At 39.1% G+C, this 27,625-nt stretch overlaps 1 protein-coding gene across 2 annotated transcripts; it reads left to right on the top strand.

Annotated features, from left to right (window-relative positions):
* Positions 1-314: 314 nt before the first annotated feature.
* On the top strand, positions 315-27,189 carry si:ch211-51a6.2 (neurotrypsin). Of its 2 annotated transcripts, none has more exons than XM_036574509.1 (15): positions 315-349; positions 578-817; positions 2,391-2,433; positions 8,577-8,819; positions 10,528-10,666; positions 11,302-11,480; positions 12,647-12,794; positions 15,445-15,623; positions 16,247-16,388; positions 18,742-18,956; positions 19,047-19,188; positions 19,446-19,724; positions 22,467-22,589; positions 22,948-23,228; positions 25,167-27,189. In XM_036574509.1, the coding sequence occupies exons 2-15, from the start codon at positions 605-607 to the stop codon at positions 25,478-25,480; spliced, it is 2,640 nt and encodes an 879-aa protein (XP_036430402.1). In that variant the 5' UTR covers positions 315-349; positions 578-604; the 3' UTR covers positions 25,481-27,189. The 2 variants fall into 2 exon arrangements, with proteins under 2 accessions (XP_036430402.1, XP_036430401.1); XM_036574508.1 differs by having other exon boundaries at positions 18,739-18,956.
* Positions 27,190-27,625: the final 436 nt, after the last annotated feature.

Here is a 27,625-nt window from a genome sequence, read left to right as displayed (position 1 = left end):
AAAGTCTGTATTCAAAAGTCCAAACAGGGCCAGCGAAACTGTATTCACATTTCCGTTTGACTAGCCTGCTTAAACAAAGTTTAAATAAAATACATTTAAAAATATCTATACAAATAGCATCATGTTCAAAACTCCCAAATAGGACCAACACTGCATTCCCATCTCCATATTTGTGTAAACCTGGTTAAACAGTTAAAAATGTGAACCCCACTTTATTCAGAATTTCTTACGGTGTTTCTTACTGTGTCCACATCTGCAGCAGGACACACAGTGTATATTCCCTCCCACCGCCTGCAAAAGAAATCAGTGTGATCCCAGTGAAGCCCTCCAGTGTCTTCTTTTCTTCATTGTGCGTTGATTTCCCTCCGCGTGGTTTGTTGTTTTGTTTATTTGGTTCCGCTTCTGCCCGCGTGTCTATTTTCTGACGTGATTAGTAGAGGAAGGCTAAAGCGCGCGGTCTCTCTCTCTCTCTCTCTCTCTCTCTCTCTCTCTCTCTCTCTCTCTCTCTCTCTCTCTCTCTCTCTCTCTCTCTCTCTCTCTCTCTCTCTCTCTCTCTCTCTCTCTCTCTCTCTCCTAGTTTCCAGTATCATTTCCTAACGGCTGAATGGAAGTGCTGGAGCGCGGTGAGGGTTGGGGTGGTAGCCGGGTTGTGGAGTTGAGAGGCTCTTCTAGCTCTGGAGCTCAGCGGGCTGTAGGTATCGCGGAGCCATGGAGGAGAGCTCTCAGCGCGGCCACTGACAGGATGGCCACCCGGACCGCCGGAGGAATCCCCGCGGTGCTCTCTCTGTGCTGGTTTTTGCTTCATGTTCTGGGAGACGTAAGTACCACGTGTGTTTTGTCGCTGCTGACCAAGTTTAAGAGGTTAAACATGAAAAATAAAGCCACGTATTTGACTGCAGGAGGGTGCCAGTGATGGGTCACTGGAGAATACGAGCTTTGGGCGACTGCTGAGGTTCACTCACAGGGCTCAGACTGTATCTGCAAACAGGCTGCTTTTACAGTTTCAGTTTGAACAGCAACTTTTCACGGATGAATTTATTCCCTGAGCCGTTGGGTTTACTAGGTGTTGACCAGGTTCAGACTAAGTTTAAATATGGTGTATTGTAGGCTAAATCAGCAGGTTTGTGTGAAATTAGATGTGGAGAGGAAATCTAATGAAGGTGAGTAAACTGTAGGGCTGTGAGGAATGAGTCAGTGCAGGAAATTCTGCTCCATGTCCACAGAGCATCTGTTTCATACAACCTTGATACACAGAGAAGAATTAAATGGATTAAAGGAAATTAGTGCTTTTCTCCTTTTATTTAAATGAATTTTACAATTATATTTCCCTACACTGTATAAATACTACTGTCATATAACTGACTGTGTAGTCTATAGGAATAACAAAAGGGTCCTTGCAACAAAAAACAGTATATGTGACATTTTCAGTAAAAGTCATATAAGCATGGTGTGGCATTTTATCATGCCCTGTATTCAAAATACAGGGGTCACTAAAATGTAAATAAAGCACAGTCTGGCTTTTTCTGACTGAACAAAATACATGAGAAAAGAAAATAACTGATAATCCAAAAAGGTTGTAAAGGTTAATACATGTATTTGTTGTTGTTGTTGTTGTTGGAGGGGCTCAGTGTGACTAGACTGAAGTGTAATGTATGATGAAATGCATCTTATTAGTGTCAGTGCCAGACTCTGCTGTGCTGAGTTCAAAATGCAGTATATTTATTTAAATCTATGAAGGCTTAGAACAGTTTTTAAATTAACATGATACTTTACACTGGCATATTTACAGAAGTGTAAGTTGATGTGTTAATGTTGGTGAAATAAATGTAAAAACACCACCACCATTATTATTATTATTATTATTATTATTATTATTATTATTATTATTATTATTGTTATTATTATTATTACAATACAGTGACAATAGTTATAGTAATGTCAGTGGAGGTAATTGTAGTGTGTCACACTACATTTTGCTGAGTCATTTCACTAATTGAATTGCCTAGGTTGTGAATTTAGTGTGTCCTTCAAATTATTTTTTTCTGCTGCAGGATTTGTACTAGAATAAAGCAGTATGAGCCAGCATAAAAGGAGACATACCAAACCAAAAATAGTTAATGGTTCTTCCACTGCGATTCTGACTGAATCACACCTCACTTAAATAGCCTACACCATAACTCACACAGGGTTTTTGCTTTAATCTTAGTGCTAACAGCTGAGCTATAATCTTTGCATTTAGGGTAAACTCAAGTGCTCTCACGCATAGTGGAACAGTATTTGATGACAGACAGATGAGGTCTTTTTGTGGATTGCTGTGGTGAATCTTTTGAAAATGTCAGTAGACGAAAGATTGAGGAATCTTACTTCTAACTTTTTCTTTATCTTCAAAGGTTACACGGCAAGATGGCTACTTGAATTCTCTACAGAGTCCAGGTATGTGTGTCTTTCCATTACGAATTGCTTGTAAGCCTGAGTTGCTTGACTTTGTCAGTAAAAGTTTACAGTGCAATGCACTTGTCTTGTCCGCCCATCTACTGATATCTCCAAAAGTACAAAAGTATTTGCAACACATTTAAATGTCCTTTAAATAACTCTCCCATGCTGTTGCAACTTTTCCTTGTACTTATAACATCGCAGTAAATGAGACGTGTAGTGCACCGTGCCAAAAAGTGATTGCAGAAAATGTTGTTTCCGTTGTCAAATGCATCTCATTCAGTGCCAAAAGCACCATCCCCTCACTTGCAGTTAGAGTAACACATATAAGCGAGAGAGAGAGAGAGAGAGAGAGAGAGAGAGAGGGAATGGGGATTAAACAAATGTGTCATTGATGGGCTGAGTGTTGGCAGCAACAGGGCTGAAAATGGCACCGATTTTTCATTTCTCTCCATGATGTATTTGTATCATATGACCTTGAACACTTCCCTTCACTGCATGCCTGAGCAGGTTTCTCAGTTTGCTTTATTAGGACTGGATGCTGATCTTCTCACCAGCATTCCCAGCCTCTCAACACCCTCCACTCCCTGCTCAGACAGTGCAGGATTCCTCAGAACTGCTCTGTCTGCAGACTCAATTTATTTGTCTTCTGATAGTCACTGGGTTCTTTTTCTAAATTGTCAGCATCATATCAAAAGTTCTCCAGTGTTTTTTGCAATATTGGAAAACACCACACCATTCATGATGAATGAACCCATAAAAATGGTTCAAAATTATATTAGAATGAAATCTCGTTACGACAGCTTCCTCCTGTAAAGTTTCCAATTAGGAGATGTGAGGTTTTCTTACCACTTATTCTTATAGTTTATGTCCTTGACACATAAGTCTTCTACAGTGGCTGCGGTCCAGTGAGGGCATGCTCTTTATCAGAGTCTATTATTGTAATGCCCCGAAAATTATGATTGGAATCTTGCCCGGATACTGCTTCAGCAAATTGCTTCATGTTGCTATAGGCTGTGTAGGGGCAGAATTACAGCATGGAACCCAAGCTTTGGTATGACTTAACATGTACAAGAAAAGCTTGTGGATTACTGATGTATTAATTTGGGACTGAACAAACTGTACAAAGTATTTCAGACACTAGCATATTTTGAAGAATTTGCAAGCTATATATACTGGCAGGTAGACAAACTATATATATATATGTATATATATATATATATGATATATATATATATATATTGTTGTTGTTGGAACAAAACCTTGTGTCTCCAAAATGGTAACTTTACAGGAGAAAGAAAAAACCTACTTTACTTTAAATGTAAGTCAATGAAACCAGGCTTTTTTCCAAGTGAATTTGGGTCATTTCTTTTAGTCCATTCATCATGAAATTTACAGATAATATAAAGTGCAACAGGTATTTTCAAAGTATGTCAAAAACTGAAAAATGTCAAAAATGGAGATATGAGGTTTTCTTCAGACAACAGCAAAATATATTTGTATGTATATTATCAAGACCAATTTTCCATATTGAACAAACTTAATCTAAGCATATTTTAATTTCTTGTCAGCTGTCGTTACTGGTATTCTGTTTATGTGTTCTAGAGGCAGCATTAATGAACTCCCTCTCAGTAACATTAGAATTAAAAGGCCAAAGACACTGTCATGTATATCCAGCAATACCACTATTCCTGGTAATAGCAATAGTTAATCAAGGTAAAGAGGGTAATAATTCACATCCAAATATCACAACAGCCTTGTGAAGACCTGATCATTGCGCTTTTTTGGTGATCAGTTTTAATGTTTACTAAATCACACTGGTCACAGTGGAAATTACAGTCCCTTCAAGCAGAAATGATGGAGATTAGAGGTGGATTAGAGTTATACTAGGCATGTATTATAGAATTCTTTGCTGTTGGAAGTGAATTTAGTCTGTGGTGCAGTTGGTGAGTTGTGGTGGAGGATCATCAAGAAGAACCTGAAAAATGTCTCTATTATGCTTAAAGTTTTGGCTAATCTGCTCTATTTGGGAATTTGGCTCAAAGACTAGTCATAAGTGTGAACTAAATATTTAGTTTAAAGGGCTCAAATCATGGAAAACTGAGTGAAGTGAGGTGAGTTTGATGTAGTTTGTAAACATTGTTCAAGCTTCGAAGCATACTGTTCAGTGCTGAGTCTATACAGTCTGTATGTGGAACATAAGCTGGAAAAACAGCCAGCACTGAACTCACTGCTTTTGTGATGTCACGCACACATATACATATATCCACCTGTTCAACCTATAGCCGTTTAGCCCCACCTACTCACGCTGAAGTCGCAAAGAGTTTTTCAACTTTGATTGCTTTTTGAACCAGGCACAGTACAGGCCAGCCATTCAGAACATAGCTCATTTACATACACCAGTCTTAAAAGCGCCCGTCACAAAAACAGACTGTTTAATTCTAAAGGATGAAGGGAGATTCGAAAATGGTCTTCACTAATGTTATAAGTAGATGTCAGTGAACAAAGTAAAATATAATAAAAATTTAGAATATGAGCCCTTTAAAACAATGCTGCAGCATTTTTCAACCTAATCTCTATCTGCCTCTTCTGTAATTACCATCAACAATAATTTCACCTTGTTTCGCTGTACCAGGAAAAAGAACAGAAAAACCAGTGACTCAAAACACATTCATAAAGAAGCCTGTGGGTGTGGTAATTAACCCTACCCTTTAAAAAAATAAAAATGGTGCTTTAAAATTGGGCTGCCTTAAAATTTTGAGATTATCATAATCCATTAACAGAATGGAACACAGTCATTATTGTTCTGTTAACTTACTATTAGATGTTCATTTAACCTTTAAAGCCATCCGGTTACTTACTTTTTTACAGCGTAGACAGTAGATTTCTACAGTAGAATTTAACTCAAGCATTTAACTTTACTATATATATATGCCCAATGTTATGCTTGATTCTAGGTGAGGAGCTATGGAATGTAATCATGTAATCTAAGCTTACTGCTGCTAACTTTCTGCTACCAGAACAACTGGATTTACATTTAGGCAGAATAATGTAGAATAATGTTTGGAAGCTGTGGAAGATGACTTTACAGTAGCTCTGACACACTTTCTCACCACAAATCGTAAACTGTTCCCACCTCAGCTCGCTAAGCCTGTGTCAAAGCAAGCTCAGCAGGCACAGGCAAAGCTGGAGTCAGTATTGGATGGGTGCAGATTTGCAAGCACATGCTCAAACGTGCGAAAGTTGCTCTCACGTTACCTTAAAAGCTTCATAGTCTGTAATACTCAGAGAGAAGGGGAACGATTTCTAAAGCTCATTACCCCGCACCCCTGCCCAACCACACACACACACACACACACTGTAACTCCCCCAGGGTTTAGCACCTGGCCTTGGCAGTTAGAGAGAGGTTAGTGCATTCTGTCCTCTGATTGATCCTGCTTCGCTTCCGTGTTTTCTTCTGCCAGTGTTGGCCGAGAGGCGCGTGTGTGTCGATTACTGATGACCTTGGTTGGCACTCATCATCCACTCCCACTTCTGGCAGTCAGGAATAATGAAACTTAATACTGACTACGGATGTAACTGCTTCAGGTTACGTGAGTTATGGATAGCCAGGGCTGTTTCTTGCTCAGAATCAGCTCAGCTCCAAAAAACGACAAGTAGCACTTCTACATGATTGCATTCTCACTATGTCATTCTGCACTGAAAATGTAATGAACTAAATGTACTTCATACAAATATACACATAATTTCCGCATGAGTAACATATTATCGCTGTCCTAAGACATCTTTGTTCCAAAATCTCCAAAACAATGGCTTTGTAGGAGAAGGAAAAACACATTCTTACCTTTAATCTACAGTGGGTAAGTCTGAGAGCACAATGAAAATCTGGAATTTCTTCATTTAAACCTGGAAATAAAAAACAGAAGGTTTGAGAGTTTTGAAATAGTAAAATAAGAAAAAGTTATGACAAGTTAAATGAAGAAGATATATTGAAGATTCTGCACTATTTCTGGCACTATTCAAATTTAAGCCAAATTGTGAAATTGGCTTTGTTAAGGCCTTTGTACAAGGAGGTCAGTTTATTTTGTCTTATTCCTTCCACCGAAGCTCACGTTCAGACGACTCTCAGGTAGATTTGATCTACTCATCAGAGGCTTTTGCACAAACGTGTGAAGTCCATGCCAGCTCGAGTGCACACTGTTGTTAAAGTAAAAGAATCATACCAAATACTAAGGAATACAAATTCAAGTAAACATTTAAAGATTCCACTTTTCACTCAAATTGTTATGCTGATAATTTAATTTGTTATGAAACATTTTGTATTAAATTAGAAAAGAATGCAAAATAGAAGCAATTCTCACTAGTGGTCTCAGACTTTTGGACCCCACTGTTTATATTCCCTAAGGGAAATAAAAATAAACAAAGAGATTCCCTTAATATCTCTGTAGTTTCTTCTAGACAATAGTGAAATCAGATGGAAAGACAAAGGAGACTTTTACCTAAGTCTCTTGCACTCAGATATTTTTGTTGAGAAAAAGAGCCCTATAATCTCACGTATGTCTCCTCTTGAGTTTAAGTAGAGATCACAAGAAAATCACGCATGGTGCTTAGATTTGCCAAGATAAAACGTTTATCTGCAACTAAGCTCTCATCTTTCCTTCGTCTCTCTTGTATCTATGTCTTCTTTTTGTCTATTGTTATTTCTTTGTTAAAGAGGAATTCCATCAATTAAAACAATTCTGGATAATTAAATATTTAACATGCAAACATAGTCATTCAGAGTGGTTTGATGTAAAATGTTTTGTTCTAGAGAAACTTACAGAGTCAGAATTGTTCACGGCGGTGGTGATAGGAACCAGACGTCTGAAGTGTTTAATGCCTCTAAAAGCTCCCTTACACAAGGTTATTACATGAAATGGATTAATACATTACTGATTGCATTACTTATGAACACATTACTTTGAATAAAATAAGTTGAATGCATTACTTTTTTCAGCCTAGTGAAGTTCAGTCATGGCCCTTTACACATGCACATTAAACAGCTGGTCCATGTGTAAAGCATAGCCGCTGGCAGTCATCCACACATCATATCAGTTCAGCTATATTGCCAGCTAGCTTTTAAAAAGCTCTGCTTCTGTCTTCCAAAGACAGAATGGTCATTTTACTGGAGGTCTCCTGCTTTCCTTAACCTTGCTGCAGGGCCTACTCACTTCTTGCCACTTGAGTTTGTAGAAGAGTAGTAAACTTCAGACGTGCATGCACATGGAGAACACAGCCAGTTTGTTTCCCCAATAAAAACCTGAGATTGCTCTCAGGAATGTAGCTGATAGGACCCAAATGCTGTATTATGCAGTGTTGGTCCAAAGTGTGGCTTAAGGATGGGGATTGCCGTCATTACTGCTCCTGGCTGCCTGCTCCACATTAGCTTTACGAGAGAATGTTCCTTCACATAGGATTTACCTAAAGCCAGAATAATTAGCTGCTCTTGCTACCACGTCATAGACTTATGAAAACATACTCTAACTCTAAATTCCACATCTGAATTTTATGCAGTTTGGATACAAATTATAAAGAAAGCTTTTTACAATGTATATTTTATATGAATAATTACTTGTTTCTTGACAGTCTTTGTAAAAAATTGGTATTGGCTTTTCCTTTTTTATGTTGCAGTCTCATTCACATATACGCTGTAATAACTCACTCTAAGCTATGACAGGAGTAAACCCAGGAGCTGTGCAATCTGTGTTCGGGTGACACGTCTGTTGTGTGACTCAATAGAGCAGATGCTCTAAACACCCTTTTCTGCAGCACTGCAGTCATTAGTATGACTGAGCAGCACAAGATCCTGACCCTCTACACTCAAGCAGAGTGAGAGCAAAGGCACAAACTGAGAGACAGCAAGAGAAAAAAAAACAGAAAACTAAGAAGAACTCCTCATGTCACACCTCTAGTGCAGTGACAGGACTGGCTTTCATCATTTGATCATCGTTTTCAGCTAGTGAAAGTATTTATACTTAGTCAACATTCATCACAGTGTATGTAATAGTCCTATTATGCCTCTTTCTAAAACTTGTGATTCGAGTGAATCTAAACTGTGTGACTAAAATCCTTTTTTGTTTTCATGTATTTTTCTGTTTCCTCAGGCCCTCTGTCCTGCTCTGAGGGCTTCACAGAGCTCGGTTATTACAATGGCTCTGTGTCACAGACAGAATCAGGCTTTCCCTGTTTGAAATGGACTGAATTCCCCGACTATATGCTGCAGTACCCAAACAGAGGGCTGGGCCATCACAGCTACTGTAGAAACCCTGACCGTGAGGCGAACCCATGGTGCTTCTTTAGGCAACGCTCTGGAGCTATTGGCTGGGCCTACTGCGACTGCCACCAAGGTGAGGGCTTCTGCTTTGATGTGTTACAAACTTTCATAGAGTGTATTTGGACTTTATGGACTTTTTATTTTAAATAAAAAAACAAAACCCAGTCTAACCTCAGCCATCAAAGCCAGTCCAACCTCAGCTCTCAAACCCAGTCTAACCTCAGCCATCAAAGCCAGTCCAACCTCAGCTCTCAAACCCAGTCTAACCTCAGCCCTCAAAGCCAGTCTAAACTCAACTATCAATCCCAATCTAACCTCAGCTTTCAAAGCCAGTCTAACCTCAGCCATCAAAGCTGTCTAACCTCAGCTATCAAACCCAGTACAAGCTCAGCCATCAAACCCAGTCTATCCTCAGCTATCAAACCATTAGCCATCAATCCCAGTCTTACCTTAGCTATCAAAGACAGTTTAACCATATCTATAAAGCCCAGTCTAACTTCAGCTATTAAACCCTGTCTAGCTACCGCTATCAAACCCAGTCTAATTTCAGCTATTAAACTCAGTCTAAGCTCAGCCATCAAACCCTTAGCTATCAAACCCAGTCTAACCTCTGCTGTCAATCCCAGTCTAACCTCAGCTTTCAATCCCAGTCTATCCTTAGCCATTAAACCCAGTGCAACCTTAATTGTCAAACTCAGTCTACCTCTGACATCAAACCCAGTCTAAGATCAGCCGTCAAAGCCAGTCTTACCTCAGCCATCAAACCCAGTGTGACCTCAGTTGTCAAAATCAGCCTAACCCTCAGCCATCAAACCCAGTCTAACTTCAGCTATCAAACCCTTAGCCATCAAAGGCTAATTTAAGATGTTAATCCCAGTCTAACCTCAGCTTTCAATCCCAGTCTAACTTTAGCTATCAAACCTAGTGTAACCTTAGTTGTCATACCCAGTCTGCCTCAGCCATTATATCCAGTCTAACCTCAGCCATCAAACCCAGTCTAACCTCAGCCCCTGGCATCAGTCTTTCAAATCCAATATTGACCCGATTTAATTTATGGTATGTAACCTGTTATTCTGGGATGGCTTTTTTTTCGTTTTGCTTTTTTTTCCTTCTTAACCAGGCAGACTAATACATGTTAATTTAGTTCCAGAGTGGCTGTGGTTTGTGTGTGTCTGTGAATGACAGAGCATTTTACTCTCTGTCTGCTGGTCAAGGACTCTGTCTGTCCTCTCCTTTTATTGTATACAATCTGGCCTGTTACCGTGCAGTGACTCTCCCTTTGATTCAGTCCATCTGTCGGGCATTTGTCAGTGTGTGTACGCCTGTGTGTTATGCGCCTCTGGCCTCCTTTGGGATGGAGTGTCCATTAGCAGTTTGCCTGTCTTTGTGCTAATCTGTCATCGCCTTCCTGTATGTGCTGCTCAGGGCTGTGCTGGTGTTGAAAACTGTTTGCCTCTTCTGTGTTTGCTGTGATTATCCCGTTCTGCCTCTGTCTACCTTTCCCTCTCAGAGTAATAACCTTTTTTCACAATTGAAGAGTATGGATGTATATGCATGTGTATACACTTGTGCATAAGCAGCATCTTTATTTACTTGCCAAGCTTAAGGTACTACACATTGCGTAGCACTAAGCTACAAATAAAATGCACTCTGCTATGCAGTTATGCAGGTGTAATGACAGAGTTGATTTTTTGGTCTGTATCTCTTGTTTTTGTCTGGCTGAGAAATACTAGCTGCTCTTTGAATCACCAAAATATTTAAGTTTAAATTACTCTGTCCAGGTGCAGCCAGGCTTATGGGAGGCCCATCCAACAAGAGCGGTCGGCTGGAAGTTTATCTGAACGGTCAATGGGGGGCAGTGTGTGACACACACCTGACTGACCGAGACGCAAGTGTCATCTGCCGGCAACTTGGGCTGGGGTATGACCCTTTACATTCAGTTCTGGGCCTTTGTCTGTGTGTTCTTTCACAACGTTTTGAAACACCAACAGCCCTTTACATTGTGTGAATTTTACATGATGAACGGACCAACAGAAACCAACAGTCTAAAATAATTTTGTTACATTATCATACATTAACGTGTTAATGCTAATTAACATGCATTACAGTATGTTCTGTACTATGCTTATGTAACAAGAGGAGACCTGAGACAGTGTGTAAGAGTGATTTGTCTTGATTTCTTCATAATCACATAGGGCTCTGTCCATAACAGGAGTCAGGCATATAGCGCAATCCAAGACATATATATAACACAGAGATCCAAAAAATAGCCAGAACGAGGCGAAAGCATTCTCTGAACAGTAGCACTCACATGGTAGTGGTATGTTAGTGAGTGTTATGCTGATAAGAGTCAGTCAAAGTAGTGCTGCTGGGATTTGTTAAACACTGAGTACTGTATATACATGCTAACAAGACACAGGTGAGCCTAATGGCAATAATAATGAGCAAGCGGAGCCATAGCTTATTAGACACAGGAGGAGGCGGAGCCAAGACGAGGATTCCATGGCAGTTCACAGGTGGAAATTATGTCTAATAGCATGTCCGTTGTTGTGCAGAGAAATCGGCACTGCCCTCCAGCACTCCTACTTTGGGCCTGGTTCTGGACTCTTCCATTACGAACGCCTCGGCTGCTGTGGCATTGAGAACTCGCTGGTAGAGTGCAGAAACAGGAAGTTTGTCTCCGGCGATTGTAACCATGGAAACGAAGCTGGAGTGGTGTGTGCAGCACCTGAAGGTGAGACAGCTTTCTGTGTATTGATTTTTTTTTAAATAATGCATATTTGCCTCTAAATATAATATTTCAGTAAGAATAGCATGTGATAGTGAATAGAGTGAAGAATAGTGCATAACTACACAACAGGAAAAGAATTTAAAATGGTACTTGAAGACCTTGTGAACTGTAGTCATGGGGACATATACTGTATTTCTGAATCATTTAAATATCATATTTTGGCATAATGTTATTACCTGCCTATAACTACATCTTATTAAATAGATCTGTAAGTGGCTTTTAGGCTCTTGTTGGTATGTTAAGGATTAAAGCGTGTCAGGTTTGACACGCTCAGTTGCCGTATTACATCCACACACACATACTAACTTTTTCACTCCAGCCACTCTGATCAGAGGACTTCAAAGAGGTACAGGACTAGTGACAGAAATACTGTGTAAGCACACATGCCTGTGTGTATTTGTTTGTAGAGGGAGAGAGAGGGGCAAATAGAACACAGGCAGGTATATTTAGAGTGAGCTAGGAATGTTTCACAGGAACATCAGGAGGCAGAGCGAAACCAGAGAAGTCTGAGGCCCTTCCAGAGAGTCATCATTTGCACCCCAACATGCAAACATACAGGACTGTATGGAGGACTCGATATAGCACATGCTATGGAGTGGGTCTTGTGTTCTGGCATATGTATTGATGCTATATAGTCTACATGGAAGGCATGCTTCAAAAGAATCAGGCTCTGTACCAGTGGTGCCCAAACTTTTTGTCATGTCAAAGTGCAATGTTTGTGGTGGACCAAGGGCAAAAGAGACATAACACTATACAAATAAAGCAGGTGGATAGGTGTCAAATTGAGTTTTTAAAAATGTGTTATAACGTTAAATTATAACATTGAATATTTTTAAAAGTACTTGAAAAATACAATTTTAATAGGAATTAATAGAAAATAAGAGTTTAATAAGTTATTTGCCCTCTCATTGGGTAAAGGAGTGAGGTTAGGGTAACTTTCTGGCTGGCCGAATCAAACATCCTCATGGGCCAACTTTGGCCTGCAGACCACACTTCGGGCAGCACTGCTCTATACTAAAGCACAGCACCTGTGTTTACATTTCGATTAAGTAAATTGTGTACATCTATGATCTTTGTTGATAAGACTGTATTCCCACTCTCTCTTTTAGGCAATGGCACCCCCTTGAGGCTGGTGGGAGGTTTGGAAGAATTTGAGGGGCGAGTGGAGGTGTATCATAAGGGCAAATGGGGCACTATCTGTGATGACCAATGGGATGATATTGATGCAGAGGTAGTCTGTAGACAGCTGGGTCTTGGGTGAGAGGCATTACTTTTACATGTGTGAATTGTAAATAAAATGTAAATAAAAACAAAATGCAATGATGTGCTGATCACTTAAACCCTATAATTAATTGAAAATAGTACAAAGACAACATATCAAATATTAAAACTGAGAAATTTTATTGTTTTTTGAAAGATATATGCCCATTTTGAATTTGATGCCAACAACACATTCCAAAAAAGTTGGGACGGGGCAACAAAAGGCTGGTAAAGTTGTGTAATGCTAAAAACACTTGGTGGTTGATTGGCAACAGGTCAGTAACATGGTTGGGTATAAAATAGGCATCCCAGAGAGGCATTTTTTTTGGAAATCATGGACACTGTGTCCTCCGGACTAAAACCACTCAGCTTGTTATCAGTTCACACTTCAAAAGTCAGTATTCATGATGGTACAGGGGTGCATTAGTGCGCATGGCATGGGTGACATGCACACCTGTGAAAGCACCATTAATGCTGAATGATATATGCATGTTCTGGCAACATCTACTGCCATCCTGATTACATCTTTTTCAGGAAAGGCCTTGATTATTTCAGGAAGACAATGCCAAACCACATTCTGCATGTATTACAACAGCATGGCTCCATAGTAAAAGAGTCTGGGTGCTAAACTGGCCAGTCTGCAGTCCAAAACTGTCACTTACTAAAACCATTTGGCACATTATTAAATGAAAAATACGACAAATGGGCCCCCGAACTGTTGAGCAGCTGAAATCCTATATCAAACAAGAATGGGGAAACATTTCACTTTCAAAACTACAATTGCAGTTGCAATTGGTCTCCTCAGTTCCCAAATACTTACAGAGTGTTGTTAAAAGAAGAAGTGATGCTGCACAGTGGTAAACATGCCCCCGTCCCAACTTTTTTGGAACATGTTGTTGGCATTAAATTCAAAATGGGCATATATTTTAAAAAAAAACAATAAAAGTTTCAACATTTGATATGTTGTCTTTATAGTATTTTTCTTTAAAAATATGATTTACATGATTTACATATTATTGCATTCTATTTTTATTTACATTCTGCACAACCTTTTGGGAAACGGGGTTGTATTATTAATAGCATATCGCTTTTGTCAGCTTTAATTAGCTTTTCAACACATAAAACAGATGAGCTGTTCAGCTGTGCAGTCAGTAATTAAAATTAGTGCATACACTTAAAACCTTATCATAGGCTACTCTTCATTTGTTAGTTTCCAATTAAAACAGCCATTAAGCACAAGTTATTAATTTTTCAGTGTCAGGAGAAAAGTAAAAACCATACATTCAACAAAAACATTACACAGACACCTCAACAACAAAATATATCAAAATATCCACCCTATGCCTTTGTCATGGCTTCCATTCTTGCTTTTTCACACCTCCAAAGTTCAGTCTTAGAAGTTGGTTGCATTTTCTGCTTCTTAGGATCCAAGTAATACCAAACACATTAAGTGATGTTGAGGTCTGGACTCTGCATCAGCACCAGCCACTTCTTTTTTGGTTTGCAAATTTCCTTTTCACAGTAACGGTTTCTTGACTGCTACACATCCTTTCAGACTCATAGCGTTGAGTCTTCTCACAGTGGAAGGATGGACAGAAACACCTGTGGATTTTTTTCTCATCTAAAGCAAGAGATGAGCTTTATTTTCTCCTCTCTCTCAAAGATGAAAGTTTTAGGTTAATTTTTTCTGATACTGACTTCGTCTTGCACATTTGTTAGGAGTCCCATTTTCTCCATATCTTTTCAGAACTTTCTAAACTTTTGGAATTTTCCCCTTCCTTATCCAAGTGGATTATCTTATATCTAATCTTCTCAGATATATCTCCTAAAAATGGATAACTTAAATAGTTATAATGTTTATGATGGCAGTTTTGACTAGGAATTATATAACCGAAGGGTGGTTTCTGATTTTACAGTAAAGTACTGTTTATAATATATTATAAATAATTTAAATATAACATTTAAGTTTAATATAAAATTTTGAGTAAACCTTTAACCTTCACAGATCCGCTGAGAAGCTCAGACTTCCATTTCTCATTCCTGTACCTTAATAATAACACAATCATTTTACATTGTTTTCCATGTAGTCACTGAATAATAAGTGAATAATAAAGATGTGGAGGACCATGAAGTGTAAGGGGTGAATAATTTTGATAAGAGGAATTAACAGTTATAGGATATATCACAGGAGAGATCAGAACAAGAGCACTACACTTATGCTGAGTGAACTTTATTAATATAGATGAAGTGAAGGAGTACATGAATAATTGATGGGTTTGAGTGTGTGTTATGTTAAATGAATGTGCAGATAGAGGGAGGAAGAGAAAGAGAGAGAGAAACATTCATTCACCTGCCCTTTGGTCTCGCTCACCTTCAGAGCACTCAGAGATAAGAGAAAAAACATAATGCAAAACAAACATAACTCAGTTCTGTCAGTCTTCTCCTTCACAAACATTGTTTATAGTATTTAGTTTATTGCTTCATTATATTTAATCTGTATTTTTCAGTAGCTTAACAGAGTAAAGAATAAGATTTTAGGTTTTATTGATTGAACGCTGTGTTGGGAGTTAAGTGTATATCTGTGTGTGTGTGTGTGTGTGTGTGTGTGTGTGTGTGTGTGTGTGTGTGTGTGTAACGGTGTGTTCAGGGGTGTGCCGAAAGCATGGATGTGGTCTCATTTCGGCCAGGGCTCTGGGCCCATCCTGCTGGACGGGGTACAGTGCACAGGAAATGAGCTTTCTCTGGAGGAGTGTCCTCACATGCCCTGGGGCCAGCACAACTGTGACCACATGGAGGACGCAGGCGTGTCCTGCAACCCATACACAGGTAAACAGCACAAGCGCATCACAGATATGTGCTGAGTGTGTTGTCACTGTCATATCAATAACACCATTTTTAATTTTTTATATAATTAGAAAATGCCAGCTATTGTTTACATTGTGTGGAAATTTCATGAAAAATTACACATGATGCAAAAAAAGAATCTTGTTGCATTCATTTACAGTAGATTTTTTTTCCTTTCTATGAGGGAAGATACAGTATCATTTTGTCTATATATGAGATTTTGTCATTAAGGCAATGATATACTAGACTAGGTTTCCAGTCTCAGCCATGGGGACCAGCTGTCCTGCACAAATTGCCTTCATCTCTGTTCTAACACCCCAAGTTCTTTATGAGCTAAAAAGGAATAGAGCAATAAAACAAAACAAACTTTGCAGGGTTGTTGCCATTGAGGAGTAGAACAAGAAACCACTGTACTACATAAATACACACATGGATACATGTGATTAATATTTGACCACAATAACAAACTTCAGACAAAGGACCCATGTTCCGAACATACAAGTCATGTTAGATCGGGAGACTGTTAGATTAGGAAAAGCACCTTTATTTATGTATCTGAATAAGGAGCACAATAATAAAGCCTAGGGGTTAAACTGTGTGTATAGATGGTGTGCTGCGTCTGGTGGGAGCAGATGGACCGTGGGAGGGACGCCTGGAAGTGTATCACTCTGAAGAGTGGGGCACAGTGTGTGATGACAACTGGACTGAGCGCCATGCCCAAGTGGTGTGTCGGCAACTTGGATTCAGGTGGGCATGAAGTCTCTTGGCTTGCTGCAGTCAGAAGAGATTCTAAAGCAGTAGTCACCAGCCTTGTCTGATTCAACTAATGTATGTCTTCAGAAGAGTTTGGCAGGCCAGATTAGGTGTTTCCCACTTAACATTTTATTTACCTGTATGTCATCGTTCAAGGGAACTTTATTGGCAGAATCACAGGTGTGCTTTGAAGTTTATCTATTAACAAAAACAATTCTCTGAATTTTTTTATTTTAATTTTAATTGTACTTATTTATTCATTTATTTTTATTTCTACATTATTTGAACACAACAGCCGCCCTTTATAGTGTCTTTAATGGTGAATAGACCAGCATAAATGCTCCAGAATTGTTTGGAATTAAAACTCTTTGCGTCAATTTTAAAAGTAAATAAAGTTTTTGCCCTTTTCTGGTAAGTTACCATTTTGGAGGTACTTGTATTTTGTTTTTGGACATTGCAGCTTGTTTTCTCATATAATTAATTAAGTCTAAACAAGCTGACAGTATGTGACTTAAGCAAACAAACCAGACTTTTATGTGGAACATCCTCAATAGGAATGAACTCTCTTAAACTTTAAAGGCCTGGAAGTAGAACCACACTTCAATTCCTCACTCAGCTATATATGTTACATGTTAGTTTCATACTAGTTATGAAATAGTTAGTTAGTTCATACTAAATAATTCAGTACTGAGTAAGTCTTAAGGGTCTTAACTAAATACAACCCCTATTCCAAAAAAGTTGGGATGCTGTGCAAAATGTAAATAAAAACAGAATGCAGTCATGTGCAAATCTTTTAAACCCAGTATTTAATGTTGAGAAATGTTATTGTTTTTTTCAAAAATATTTGCCTATTTTGACTTTGATCCTAACAGCACGTCTCAAAAAAGGTGGGACAGGGCAACAGAAGACTGGTAAAATTGTGTAATGCTAAAAAACACCTGGTGGTTAATTGGCAACAGGTCAACAACATGATTGGGTAAGAAAAGCGTATCCCAGAGAGGCTGAGTCTTTCAGAAGTAAAGATGGGGAGGGGTTCACCAAGACTGTGCGGACAAATAGTACAACAATGGAAGAATAATGTTTCTCAACGTAAAATAGCAAAGAACTTGGAGTTTTCATTATATAAAGTACATAATGTCATCAAAAGATTCAGAGAATCTGGAGCAATCTCTGTATGTGAGGGACAAGGCCGAAAACCAATATTGGCTGGCCATGATATCAGGCTCTCAAGTAGCATTGCATTAAAAACAGACATAATTGTGTGGTGGAAATCACTGCATGGGCTCAGGATCACTTCTGAAAATAGTTGTTGCTGCATCCACAAATGCAAGTTAAAACTCTACCATGCAAAGAAGAAACCATATGTAAACAGGATCCAGAAATGCTGCTGCCTTCCACCCAAGGACCCAAGCTCATTTAAGATGGACTGAGGTGATATGGAAAAGTGTCCCGCAGTCTGATGAATCAAAATTTGAAATTCTTTTTGGAAATAATGAACACTGCATCCTCCCGGCTAAAGACCATCTGACTTGTTTTCAGTGCACAGTTCAAAAGCCAGCTAGGTCTGGGGGTGCATTAGTCCACATGACATGGGCTAAATGATATATACAGGTTTTGGCAACATACGCTGCCATCCAGACGACGTCTTTTTCAGGGAAGGCCTTGTTTATTTCAACAAGACAATGTCAAACCACATTCTGCATGTATTACAACAGTATGGCTTCATAGTAAAAGAGTCCAGGTGTAAACTGGCCTGCCTGTCACCCACTGAAAACATTTGGCGCATGATGAAATGAAAAATACAACAAACGAGACCTCAAACTGTTGAGCAGCTGAAATCCTATATCATGCAAGAATGGGAAAACATTTCACTTTCAAAACTACAGCGACTGGTCTCCTCAGTTCCCAAATGCTTACAGAGTGTTGTTAAAAGAAGAAGTGATGCAACACAGTGGCAAACATACACCCGTCCCAACTTTGTGTTGCTGGCATTAAATTTAAAATGGGCTTATATTTTTCAAAAACAATAACATTTCTCAGTTTCAAACTTTGATATGTTGTCTTTGTAGTATTTTCAATTAAATATAGGGTTTACATGATTTGCATATCATTGCACTCTATTTTTATTTACATTTTGCACAGCATTTTTGGAAACGGGGTTGTAATAAGTCTACAGAATTATACTAGACTTATAGTAGACTTAGAATTGTAATAGACTGCTTTTTCTAAAGGCCACTGAATAAAAGATCCCTACTTTATCTATCTTATATACTGATGAAATAATAATACCCATCTTGTGCTCTGGGTTAAAACAAGAAAAGTAATAATGCAGTTACTTTTCCAGCAGAGGGCGAGCTGAGGTAGCTCCAGATGGTGCATATGGAGAGGGCACAGGGCTGATCCTGCTGGATGAAGTGAAGTGTGAGGGGGGCGAGAGCTCCCTGCTGGAGTGTGAGCATGCAGAGTGGGGGCGTCATGACTGCTCTCACAGTGAAGATGTGGGCGTACGCTGCGAGAGAGCGGTCGACACCAATGACATTCCTGCAGTTCCTCCGGTCTCAGGTAACACGTGTGACTTTTTATGTCTACTTTACAAATGACAGATGGCAATCTCGTGCCATGCGCTGCATATTTCTTCTGCCATATTTGCAGGCCCTCTGGTGAGACTAGTGTCTGGAGAGAGTCGTAAAGAAGGCAGAGTTGAAGTCTTCCTTAATGGCCAGTGGGGCAGTGTGTGTGATGATGGCTGGAATGACATCAATGCTGGAGTGGTCTGCAGGCAGCTGGGCTTTATGTGAGTAGCTGATCCTCATTCACAATGCAGGAGAAAGCAGGGGTGCATGTAAGTGATGGAAACGGTGACATTGTGATAAATACTATGTGTTTTTTTAATTGTTTGGATAATTTACATGAAACAGACTTTATGCTAATGAGCTGAGCATCAGCCTATGAAATTGTTGATATGAAGTGCAGAATCTGCTTTTGTTATGCCAGTAGTCAAGCTGTAGGAGCCTAGTTCTTTAAACTTGTTCCACTGTTTCTCTTTGTCAGTGGAGTGTCTAAGGCACGCTCCATGGCCTATTTTGGAGAGGGCCAGGGACCGATCCACCTGGACAATGTGAGGTGTGTGGGCACAGAGTCATCCCTGGGTGAGTGTCCAGCTGATGGGCCAGGCACGCATGACTGCAGACACAGTGAGGATGCAGGGGTCATCTGCGATTACGTCTCACAGCCAGCAGACGACAGCGCCATGGCAATGCAGTCATGTGGCCTTAGGCCCAACACACAGCGCCGCAGGAGGAGGATCATTGGTGGTGACAAGTCGCTAAGGTAACTGACCCCTTCTGTGCAAGAATATATAGAAGTATTTTCAGTTTGAAAGTGGTGTTTATGAACCTGGCCACATCAATATTGTAGTGATTATGTTTAATTTTACTGTATACCTGAGTCTAATTGTGCATATTACGGGATGCACAATGACGATATCCACTGATGACAATTTTTCATGTACATATGTCCCAATTCCAATATATAAGCATTAATAAAATGTTCAATTAAATTGAAGTAGCAATAAAGAGAAATATAATGTTTATTATTACAAGGTTACAAATGCAGTCAAATGAATAAAATGCGGATATTTTAGCATAGTACCACAGCATCATATAAACATTCTGCTCTTCTGGAGTACAATACATACACCAAATATCTGTTTTAAATGTTGCTTAAAACATCTCTCCAATGCCGCTAATGTATGCGATGAAATTTGTTCCAAAATGCATTATAGACCACTTTTAAAAATTTTCTTTTTTCATGAAATGGGGTGCTACATTGTGATCAATATAACCTTTATTAGAGAAATAAAAATGTTTTCCTTTATATGTTAGCTGTTAGGGCTGAGCGATCAATCAAATTTATTTTCAATTACAATTTTGGCTTACAACGATAATGAAAACAGGATAAATGGGATAAAACAATGATTGTGCCATATTCTGTTACGCAATGATGCTCTTGTTTTGTTGTGTTATAAATCCTTTTCCTTCACAGCGGTGCGCTTTTGCCCGTCCCTAAAAAAAAATCATCTAGTTTTTTCAGTCTAATTTATTTTTATTTAAATGCATTAAATAAATGCATGATGCTTCCATGGTGAGTGAGTAATCATGTGAAATGATCGTGATCTTAATATTGACCTGAATGATCGTGATTGATTTTTGCCATAATCGAACAGCCCTATCAGCTGTTATTCTTTTCACAAAACTGTTATATTCTAAATTGTTAGAAATGGATATAAGGCATTTGTAAAGAAACTCATGTACATGAAATCCATATATACAGTGCCCTCCACAAATATTGGCACCCCTGGTAAACAAAAAGGCTGTAAAAAATATTCTTTATAGCTTATTTTTTGATCTTTCATTGAAAATATTTACAAAAATCTAACCTTTTTTCACTCCTTCATTTAATACTTTGTGCTGCCTCTCTTTGCAAAAATAACAGCTCTAAGTCTTCTCCTGTAATGCTTAATGAGACTAGAGAACACATGGCAAATGTTCTGAGACAATTCCTCCACACAGTCTCTCCAGATCCTTCAGATTCTGAAGTCCACATTGTGGATTTTACTCTTCAGCTCATCCCACAGGTTTTCCATGGGGTTTAGATCAGAGTACTGGGATGGCTGTGACAAAACCTTATGTCTGTGGTCAGTGAACTATTTTTGTGTTGATTTTGAGGCATGCCTTGGATGATTGTCCTGCTGGAAGATCCTTACTATAGCCCAGTTTAAGCTTACTGCCTGAGGCAGTCAGATTTTGATTTTAGTTCTGCTGGTACTTCATGACTTGAGACACAGACTTGAGTCTGTGATTCCATGCATCCAAACAAAATGTCCAGAGCCTTTGGAAGAAAAACAGCCCCACAGTGTCACAGGTCCACCACCATACTCCATCTTTGTGTCCACACTAAACTCACCTCTGGTGTTTGTTGCCAAAAACCTCTATTTTGGTCTTGTCTGACCAGAGAACATGGTCCCACTGAAAGTTCCAGTACAACTGTTCTGCTATTTTCTTGTAGCCATTTCCTGATTTGTGCAGCTCGACAACCTTTTGTCACATTGCTGTACTCTCTGGTCTTTCTCATAATGATGGATGACTGAGGGAATATGGCCTGTGTTTCATCTTATATTTATTCCCTAGTGAAGTCTTGGCTGACCATTTAAGTGTTCCTAATTACTCAGGTGAACTTAAAAACATAAAATATAAATGGGAATATATTTCAGTTACATTTCATTCTTAAGAGTTTCTAGAGCCAATAATTGTGACACATGTAGATTTAAGAAAAATATTTTTTCATATAAAGATTTAGTTTTTTATTCAATCATTACACCTTAAATAAAGCTTAGATTTTTGCTAATATTTTGAAACATAAAAAATAGAATAAGTAATTAAGAATATTTTTACAGCTCATTTTGCTCATGATTACCAGGGGTGCCAATATTTGTGAAGGGCACTGTAAATGAAACAAAAAGGAAACAAATCCTACTAGGCAATATAGCAGCGTGAAAATTAAAGTAACATTGATGTTTTTTGCCTTCAAGGCCACCAAAAAGTCATATTCATGATCACTTTGATTTTATCTTTCTTCTCCATTGAGTCATGCAACATGGTGGAGAGTATGTTCCTTCTTATATCATTAAAGTTTTAGCAAAGAAAATATTGTGGGCCACATGAAGGGCTTTTTTGACCTTGAGTTCCAGAAAACAATATCACCTGACTAGCAGAGCCACAGTCTTTCCATTTGGGAGAGTGGAGCAGGTCCAAGCCTGTCTTTTTCTTCTAGCAAATCAATCAGCTTAACTACTTGACAAGATGGGATTTACTGCCTTGTTTATTAGTGCATGGTGTGTAAATTGGATTCCAGAAATCTGCAGCAAAAATGTGAATATAGATCAAGGACTGCTTAGATCAATGGTGTCATCCAATCAGAGCTTGTAGTGTCTGCAACTTGTGAAAGGAGTACATTTAAGAATTATTCATGATCAGTCTGAATGCTTCAAAAGCATGTGTGCTTGCTGTGTAGAGGGGACTGGCCGTGGCAGGTCTCTCTGTGGCTGAGGTCTCAGTCCAAGAGGAACCATCCGCTTTGTGGAGCTACTCTCATCAACTCCTGCTGGGTTGTCACTGCTGCTCATTGCTTTAAGAGGTGAGAGGATGACATCTAGTGGTTCTGTTTGGAAATATCCCAACCCTATTTAGTCTATCTGCAACAGTTCTTCCAAAAAATGACCCTGGAGAATCCCTGTCCTGTGTATTCCCTGCTCTAACCCACCTGAGCCAACTAATCAGGTAATCACCAAACACTTTTTGAATTGAAGTGGGTGTGTTAGAGCAGGAAAAACTCTAAAATGTGCAGAATCAGCATACTCCGTCACCAGGGTTAGAAATGGGAATTCCTACAAATGAAGGGGATTCCTATAAATCAAATTAACTTTGCTTTTCCTGACATCTGTGATTGGGAACTACACCAACACACTGTCCCTTTATATCTGTCTCTGTCTCAGGTTTGGCAGTGATCCCTCACGTTACGTTCTGCGGTTGGGAGACTACCACACGGAGGAGAGGGACGACTTTGAGCGCACTCTTTCGCCTGAGCGCATCGTCATCCACAAAAAGTACCACAGCCAGGGCTGGGAATATGATATTGCCTTGCTGAGGCTGAAGGGCACAGACGGGAAGTGTGTGTCCTTCAACCCTCACACCAGTGCTGTCTGCCTTCCTGCTCAGAGTGACAGGAGGGCCAAGAGACCTGCTGCTTGTGTCATCACTGGCTGGGGAGTTACAGGTAAACAGCATCTGTCAAATTTGATGCCTGCCACATGTTCCAAAAAGTTGGGACAGGAGCATGTTTACCAGCGATGTACATCACCTTTCCTTTAAAAACACTTAATAATCATTTGGGGACTGAATTCAAAAACTGATCTAGTTTTGAAAAAATATTTTTTTGCCATTCTTCTGTTATACAAGTCTTTAGCTGTGCAACCACATGGGTCTTTCACTGTTGTGTTTTGCACATGGAGACAGGTCTGGACTGCAGGAAGACTGGTCTAGCACCCACTCTCTGGTAACACAGCTATGATGTTTTAGGACATGCAGAATATGGCTTGGCATTGTCATGTCAAAATAAGCATGGACATCTCTGAAAAAGACATCATTTAAAAGGTGGAATATGTTGCTCAGAATTTTCAGTGTTAATGGCGCATTCACAGATGTGAAAGTTATCCACTAATACCATCCCATACCATGACAGACCCTGGCTTTTGAACTTCAGACTGGTAACAGTCTGGATGGTCTGTTTCTTCTTTGGCCCATAGAACACATTGTCCATTATTTCCATAAACAATCTGAAAGGTTGACTCATCTGATCACAATGCACATTTCCACTGCACATCAGTCCATTTCAGATGAGCTCGAGCAGAGAAGTCAGTGGTGTTTCTGAATGCTGCTGACTGCCACTGTGCATAGTACAGTCTTAAGTTGTGTTTGTGAATGCAGCGATGGGTGGTGTTTATTGACAGCAGTTTCAGAGTGTTCCCGAGCCCATGTGCTGATATACATCACAGGAACATGCTGGATTTTAATGCAGCACCATCTGAGGGAGGGGGCATTTAGTTGTGGTTTTCAGCCCTGCCCTTTATGCAGAGAAGGATTACTCCAGATGCCCTTAATCTGTTGATAATATTATGATATTAGGTGAAATAAAATTCTTGCAATTGCTCACTGAGGAATGTTATTTTTAACCTGTAGGATTTTTTGCTGGTGAATTTTTGGCAAAGTGGTGAGCTTTGACCTATCCTTGCTTATAAAGGACTAAGCCTTTCCTGGATTTTCGTTTATTACCCAAGCATGATTGCATCACTTGTTTAGGAAGTTTTGAACATTTCAAAATGTTCCTAGTCTTAAATTGCCCCGTCCCAACTTTTTTGGAACATGTTGCAGACATTAATTTCAGAGTGAGCATATGTTTACAGAAAATTGAAGTTGATAAGGTAAAACTTTAACAGAAAGTATACATTAAAGTAGATTTTTACATCACTGGTTTCTGTTTTTATCTTTATTTTACATACTGTCTCAACTTTTTTGGAATTGAGTTTGAAGGAAGAATATCAAGAATAGCCAGTTTTAAGGCTAAATTTTGTATCTTATATGATACTTATTGGACATTTCATCAAGTGCACTTTGTGGGTATAGAATTAGTCACTGCAGCCAGAGATGGCCATCAAGGCAGTACAATACCGCTAAGTCTGTCAGGCACAGTAGCGTTGCTGGGGTTTTTAAAACTGTGTATGCTTACTGACCACTTTATCAGAAACACTAACCTTGTAGGTACACCTTGCAGAAATGTAGTTAGAGACTGTAGTTAATCTTTTTCCATGCGTAACATTTGTTACTCATCCTGTAGCCCTTCATTAGTGGTCGGTTTTTGACCGCAGAGCTGTTGTTGGCTGGACATTTTTGCATAGTGGACCCAGCAGTGACACTGAGGTGTTTAAAAATCTAGCAACACTGCTGTGCCTGATACACTCATAGCAGGTTGAGGGTGGCTGAGAGATTCTGCATAGCAACAGGTGGGCTACAGTCAGTAATAATACATCTACAAAGTCCATCTGTATGGTAGGTGCAGCTGATAAAATGAACACTGATTGTAGGTACAAGGTATGTGTACTCAACAAAATGACAGCTCAGCGTATCACACATTGTAAACTCTTTGCATTTCTTCCAGACTCAGAGTACTCTCGGACCCTGCTGCAGGCTTGGCTTCCATTGCTGCCTTCCTGGAAGTGTAAGAAACGCTACGGCAGCCGCTTCACTGGCCGCATGTTGTGTGCTGGCAGCCTGTCAAACCATCGTCGTGTGGACAGTTGCCAGGGAGACAGTGGGGGCCCACTGGTGTGCCAAGGCCAGGGTGGACGCTGGACGCTAACCGGGGTCATTTCCTGGGGTCATGGCTGTGGTGACCCCAGCTATCCTGGGGTATACACCCGTGTCAGCAGGTTCCTAAAGTGGATTGAGAAGGTCACCCTGGCTCCTGCTTAAGTCTGAAATTACAATGGTGCTATGGCTCATTCCTTGTTAATATACTATATTTAAAATATGTGAAGTCTGTAAAGAGGTGGCTAAACTGTAGAGATGGGACAATACCGCTTGTTCTTTTCCGATATCGATATTGAAACCTTAAGTATCGGCCATTTCCAATACCAATCTTGATGTTATATTTTTTTCTTTAACTATTACTACACTTTAAAATGAGCTGTTTGGAATTGAAGCACTTCTCTTAAGATGAGCATCATGCCTAAACTACTCAAACACTCTGCTTACACCACAGGAGGAAATGCACATCTAACAACATCACATCACACAATGTGAGTGTGTGCCATTTCAGGCTAGATTTGTTACAGTATTTAACCGGAATCACTCTTTTTTTCCTCTGATATTTATTTCTGATGATATTGGCCCAATGATACCTGGTTTCATATCAGTGCCATCTCTAATAAATTAGGGTGCCCTGTGAGGAGAGCTGACCTCTTTTTGCACGTTCACCAGCTCATATACCATTTTTACTTCTACTCGTTTGCGCTACAAAAGCCATGAGGAAAGAGGCAATGACATATCTCAAACACATGACTGACATTCTTGAGGTACAAGCATACTGAATGTGCAGAATCCTTAAGGTTGAACTTGCCTTGATTGACAAGACTGTATATACAGGCTGTATATAAAACCATGTTGAACTACACTGCATGCTATAATAGTGAAACACTTGCAGGTGTTTTTGAGTCTTTAATTTGTTTTATATGAAACTCAGTATTTGTGACAAATGGGTTTCATGTTTCTGTGTGAAGGGTGGTGTCTGCATTAAGCATTAAAATTCACCTACATTCCAGGGCAGCAAGAATACTTTATTAGTCGTCAGTATAATTATTCATAATAATCTCTTTTTAGAGATGCAGTAATGTTAAATGTAAATGTACATATCTGTCCATAGAAAAACATGTATCTCCAAAATGGTAACTTTACAGGAAAAGATAAAAACGTTCTTAACATTTAATGCAAGATAATATCTAGAGGTTTTATTTCAGGTGATTTTAGAGCATTTCTATTGATTAATTCATCATGAAATTTCAAGGACAGCTGCTATGTTCAAATGATGAAGCAAAATAAAAATTGACAAAAATGGAGATACATGTTTTTTGGGACAGTGATGATGTAAATGTACATATTATTGTGGAACCCAAGTGAAGCTGTAGCAAAACAAAATCTAATGAATGTAAATTGTACAAGGTTGTTTAATAATGCTACATCATGAAAAAAAATCAATGTGTTTACAATATGACGACATATTTACCAGGTTTAATAGATTTTAAGGAGCTAAGCTCACAAATTACTGTGTAGCGTGATGGAACACCTGAAGACCAACCCCAGGAGTAACAATGAGTATCTTGCGCCCCACATAAAACCACTCTTAAATTACTCAATCCTGAGGAAAAACTTCTTTGAATGGGGTCCATTTAAGACTTAATGTCCATCTGTGAAGACAGTGGAGTAAAGAGGAGAACAGTCATTCATTAATATTACACCAGAACTGTGCTGGAAAGCGCTTTGTACTGTATTACATTATCAGTCTTTGTTGCAATGCAGAACTGTTTTTGTTGCCTAATAATGACTTTGAATTGTATTATTTATTTAAGTGACATGTCAGTAGTAACTATACTAAAATGTTATTCAAACATGAGACATAAATCATGTTCTGTGGAACTGCTCCTTGGTCGGTCTGTTATGTTGAACTTTGTAATTAGTCTTCTTTCATTTAGTGTCAGTGGGTGGTCATGTTACTATCCTCATTTGCCAAAATACTTTCAACAGAGCCCAACTTTAGAACCGTATCAGTTTTCTTGAAGGCAGCAGAAAAGCAAATAACAGCCAACTACAATGAAAACTGATCCTAGGCTGTGCCAGACTGATCTGTGTCTTTATTCCCAATGTTTATGCATTTTCATAAAAAAGTGCCAGTGATAAATTACATGAAAGAAAGTAACAGTGTGAATAGATGAAAAAGCATTAAATAAAAAGGAAAAAGAAACCAAAAGAACAGGAAAGAAGCCCCAAAATGTTGTATTTTTAAGCCGTGAGTCTATCAAATGTTGAGCGATACATGGTGTACCTTTCTCTTTGTCCATCAAA

This window comes from Colossoma macropomum, unplaced genomic scaffold, assembly GCF_904425465.1.
Source record: "Colossoma macropomum unplaced genomic scaffold, Colossoma_macropomum, whole genome shotgun sequence".
NCBI classification, from domain to species: Eukaryota; Metazoa; Chordata; class Actinopteri; order Characiformes; family Serrasalmidae; genus Colossoma; species Colossoma macropomum.
This window is presented reverse-complemented; position numbering and strand designations above follow the sequence as displayed.

Excerpts from the sequence above, each read along its gene's own strand:
- si:ch211-51a6.2 (XM_036574508.1), top strand. The coding sequence starts at position 605 with ATGGAAGTGCTGGAGCGCGGTGAGGGTTGGGGTGGTAGCCGGGTTGTG. Across the intron at positions 11,481-12,646 it reads GGTGTGTGCAGCACCTGAAG|GCAATGGCACCCCCTTGAGG; the intron begins GTGAGACAGCTT and ends TCTCTCTTTTAG. Across the intron at positions 22,590-22,947 it reads GCTGCTCATTGCTTTAAGAG|GTTTGGCAGTGATCCCTCAC; the intron begins GTGAGAGGATGA and ends TCTCTGTCTCAG.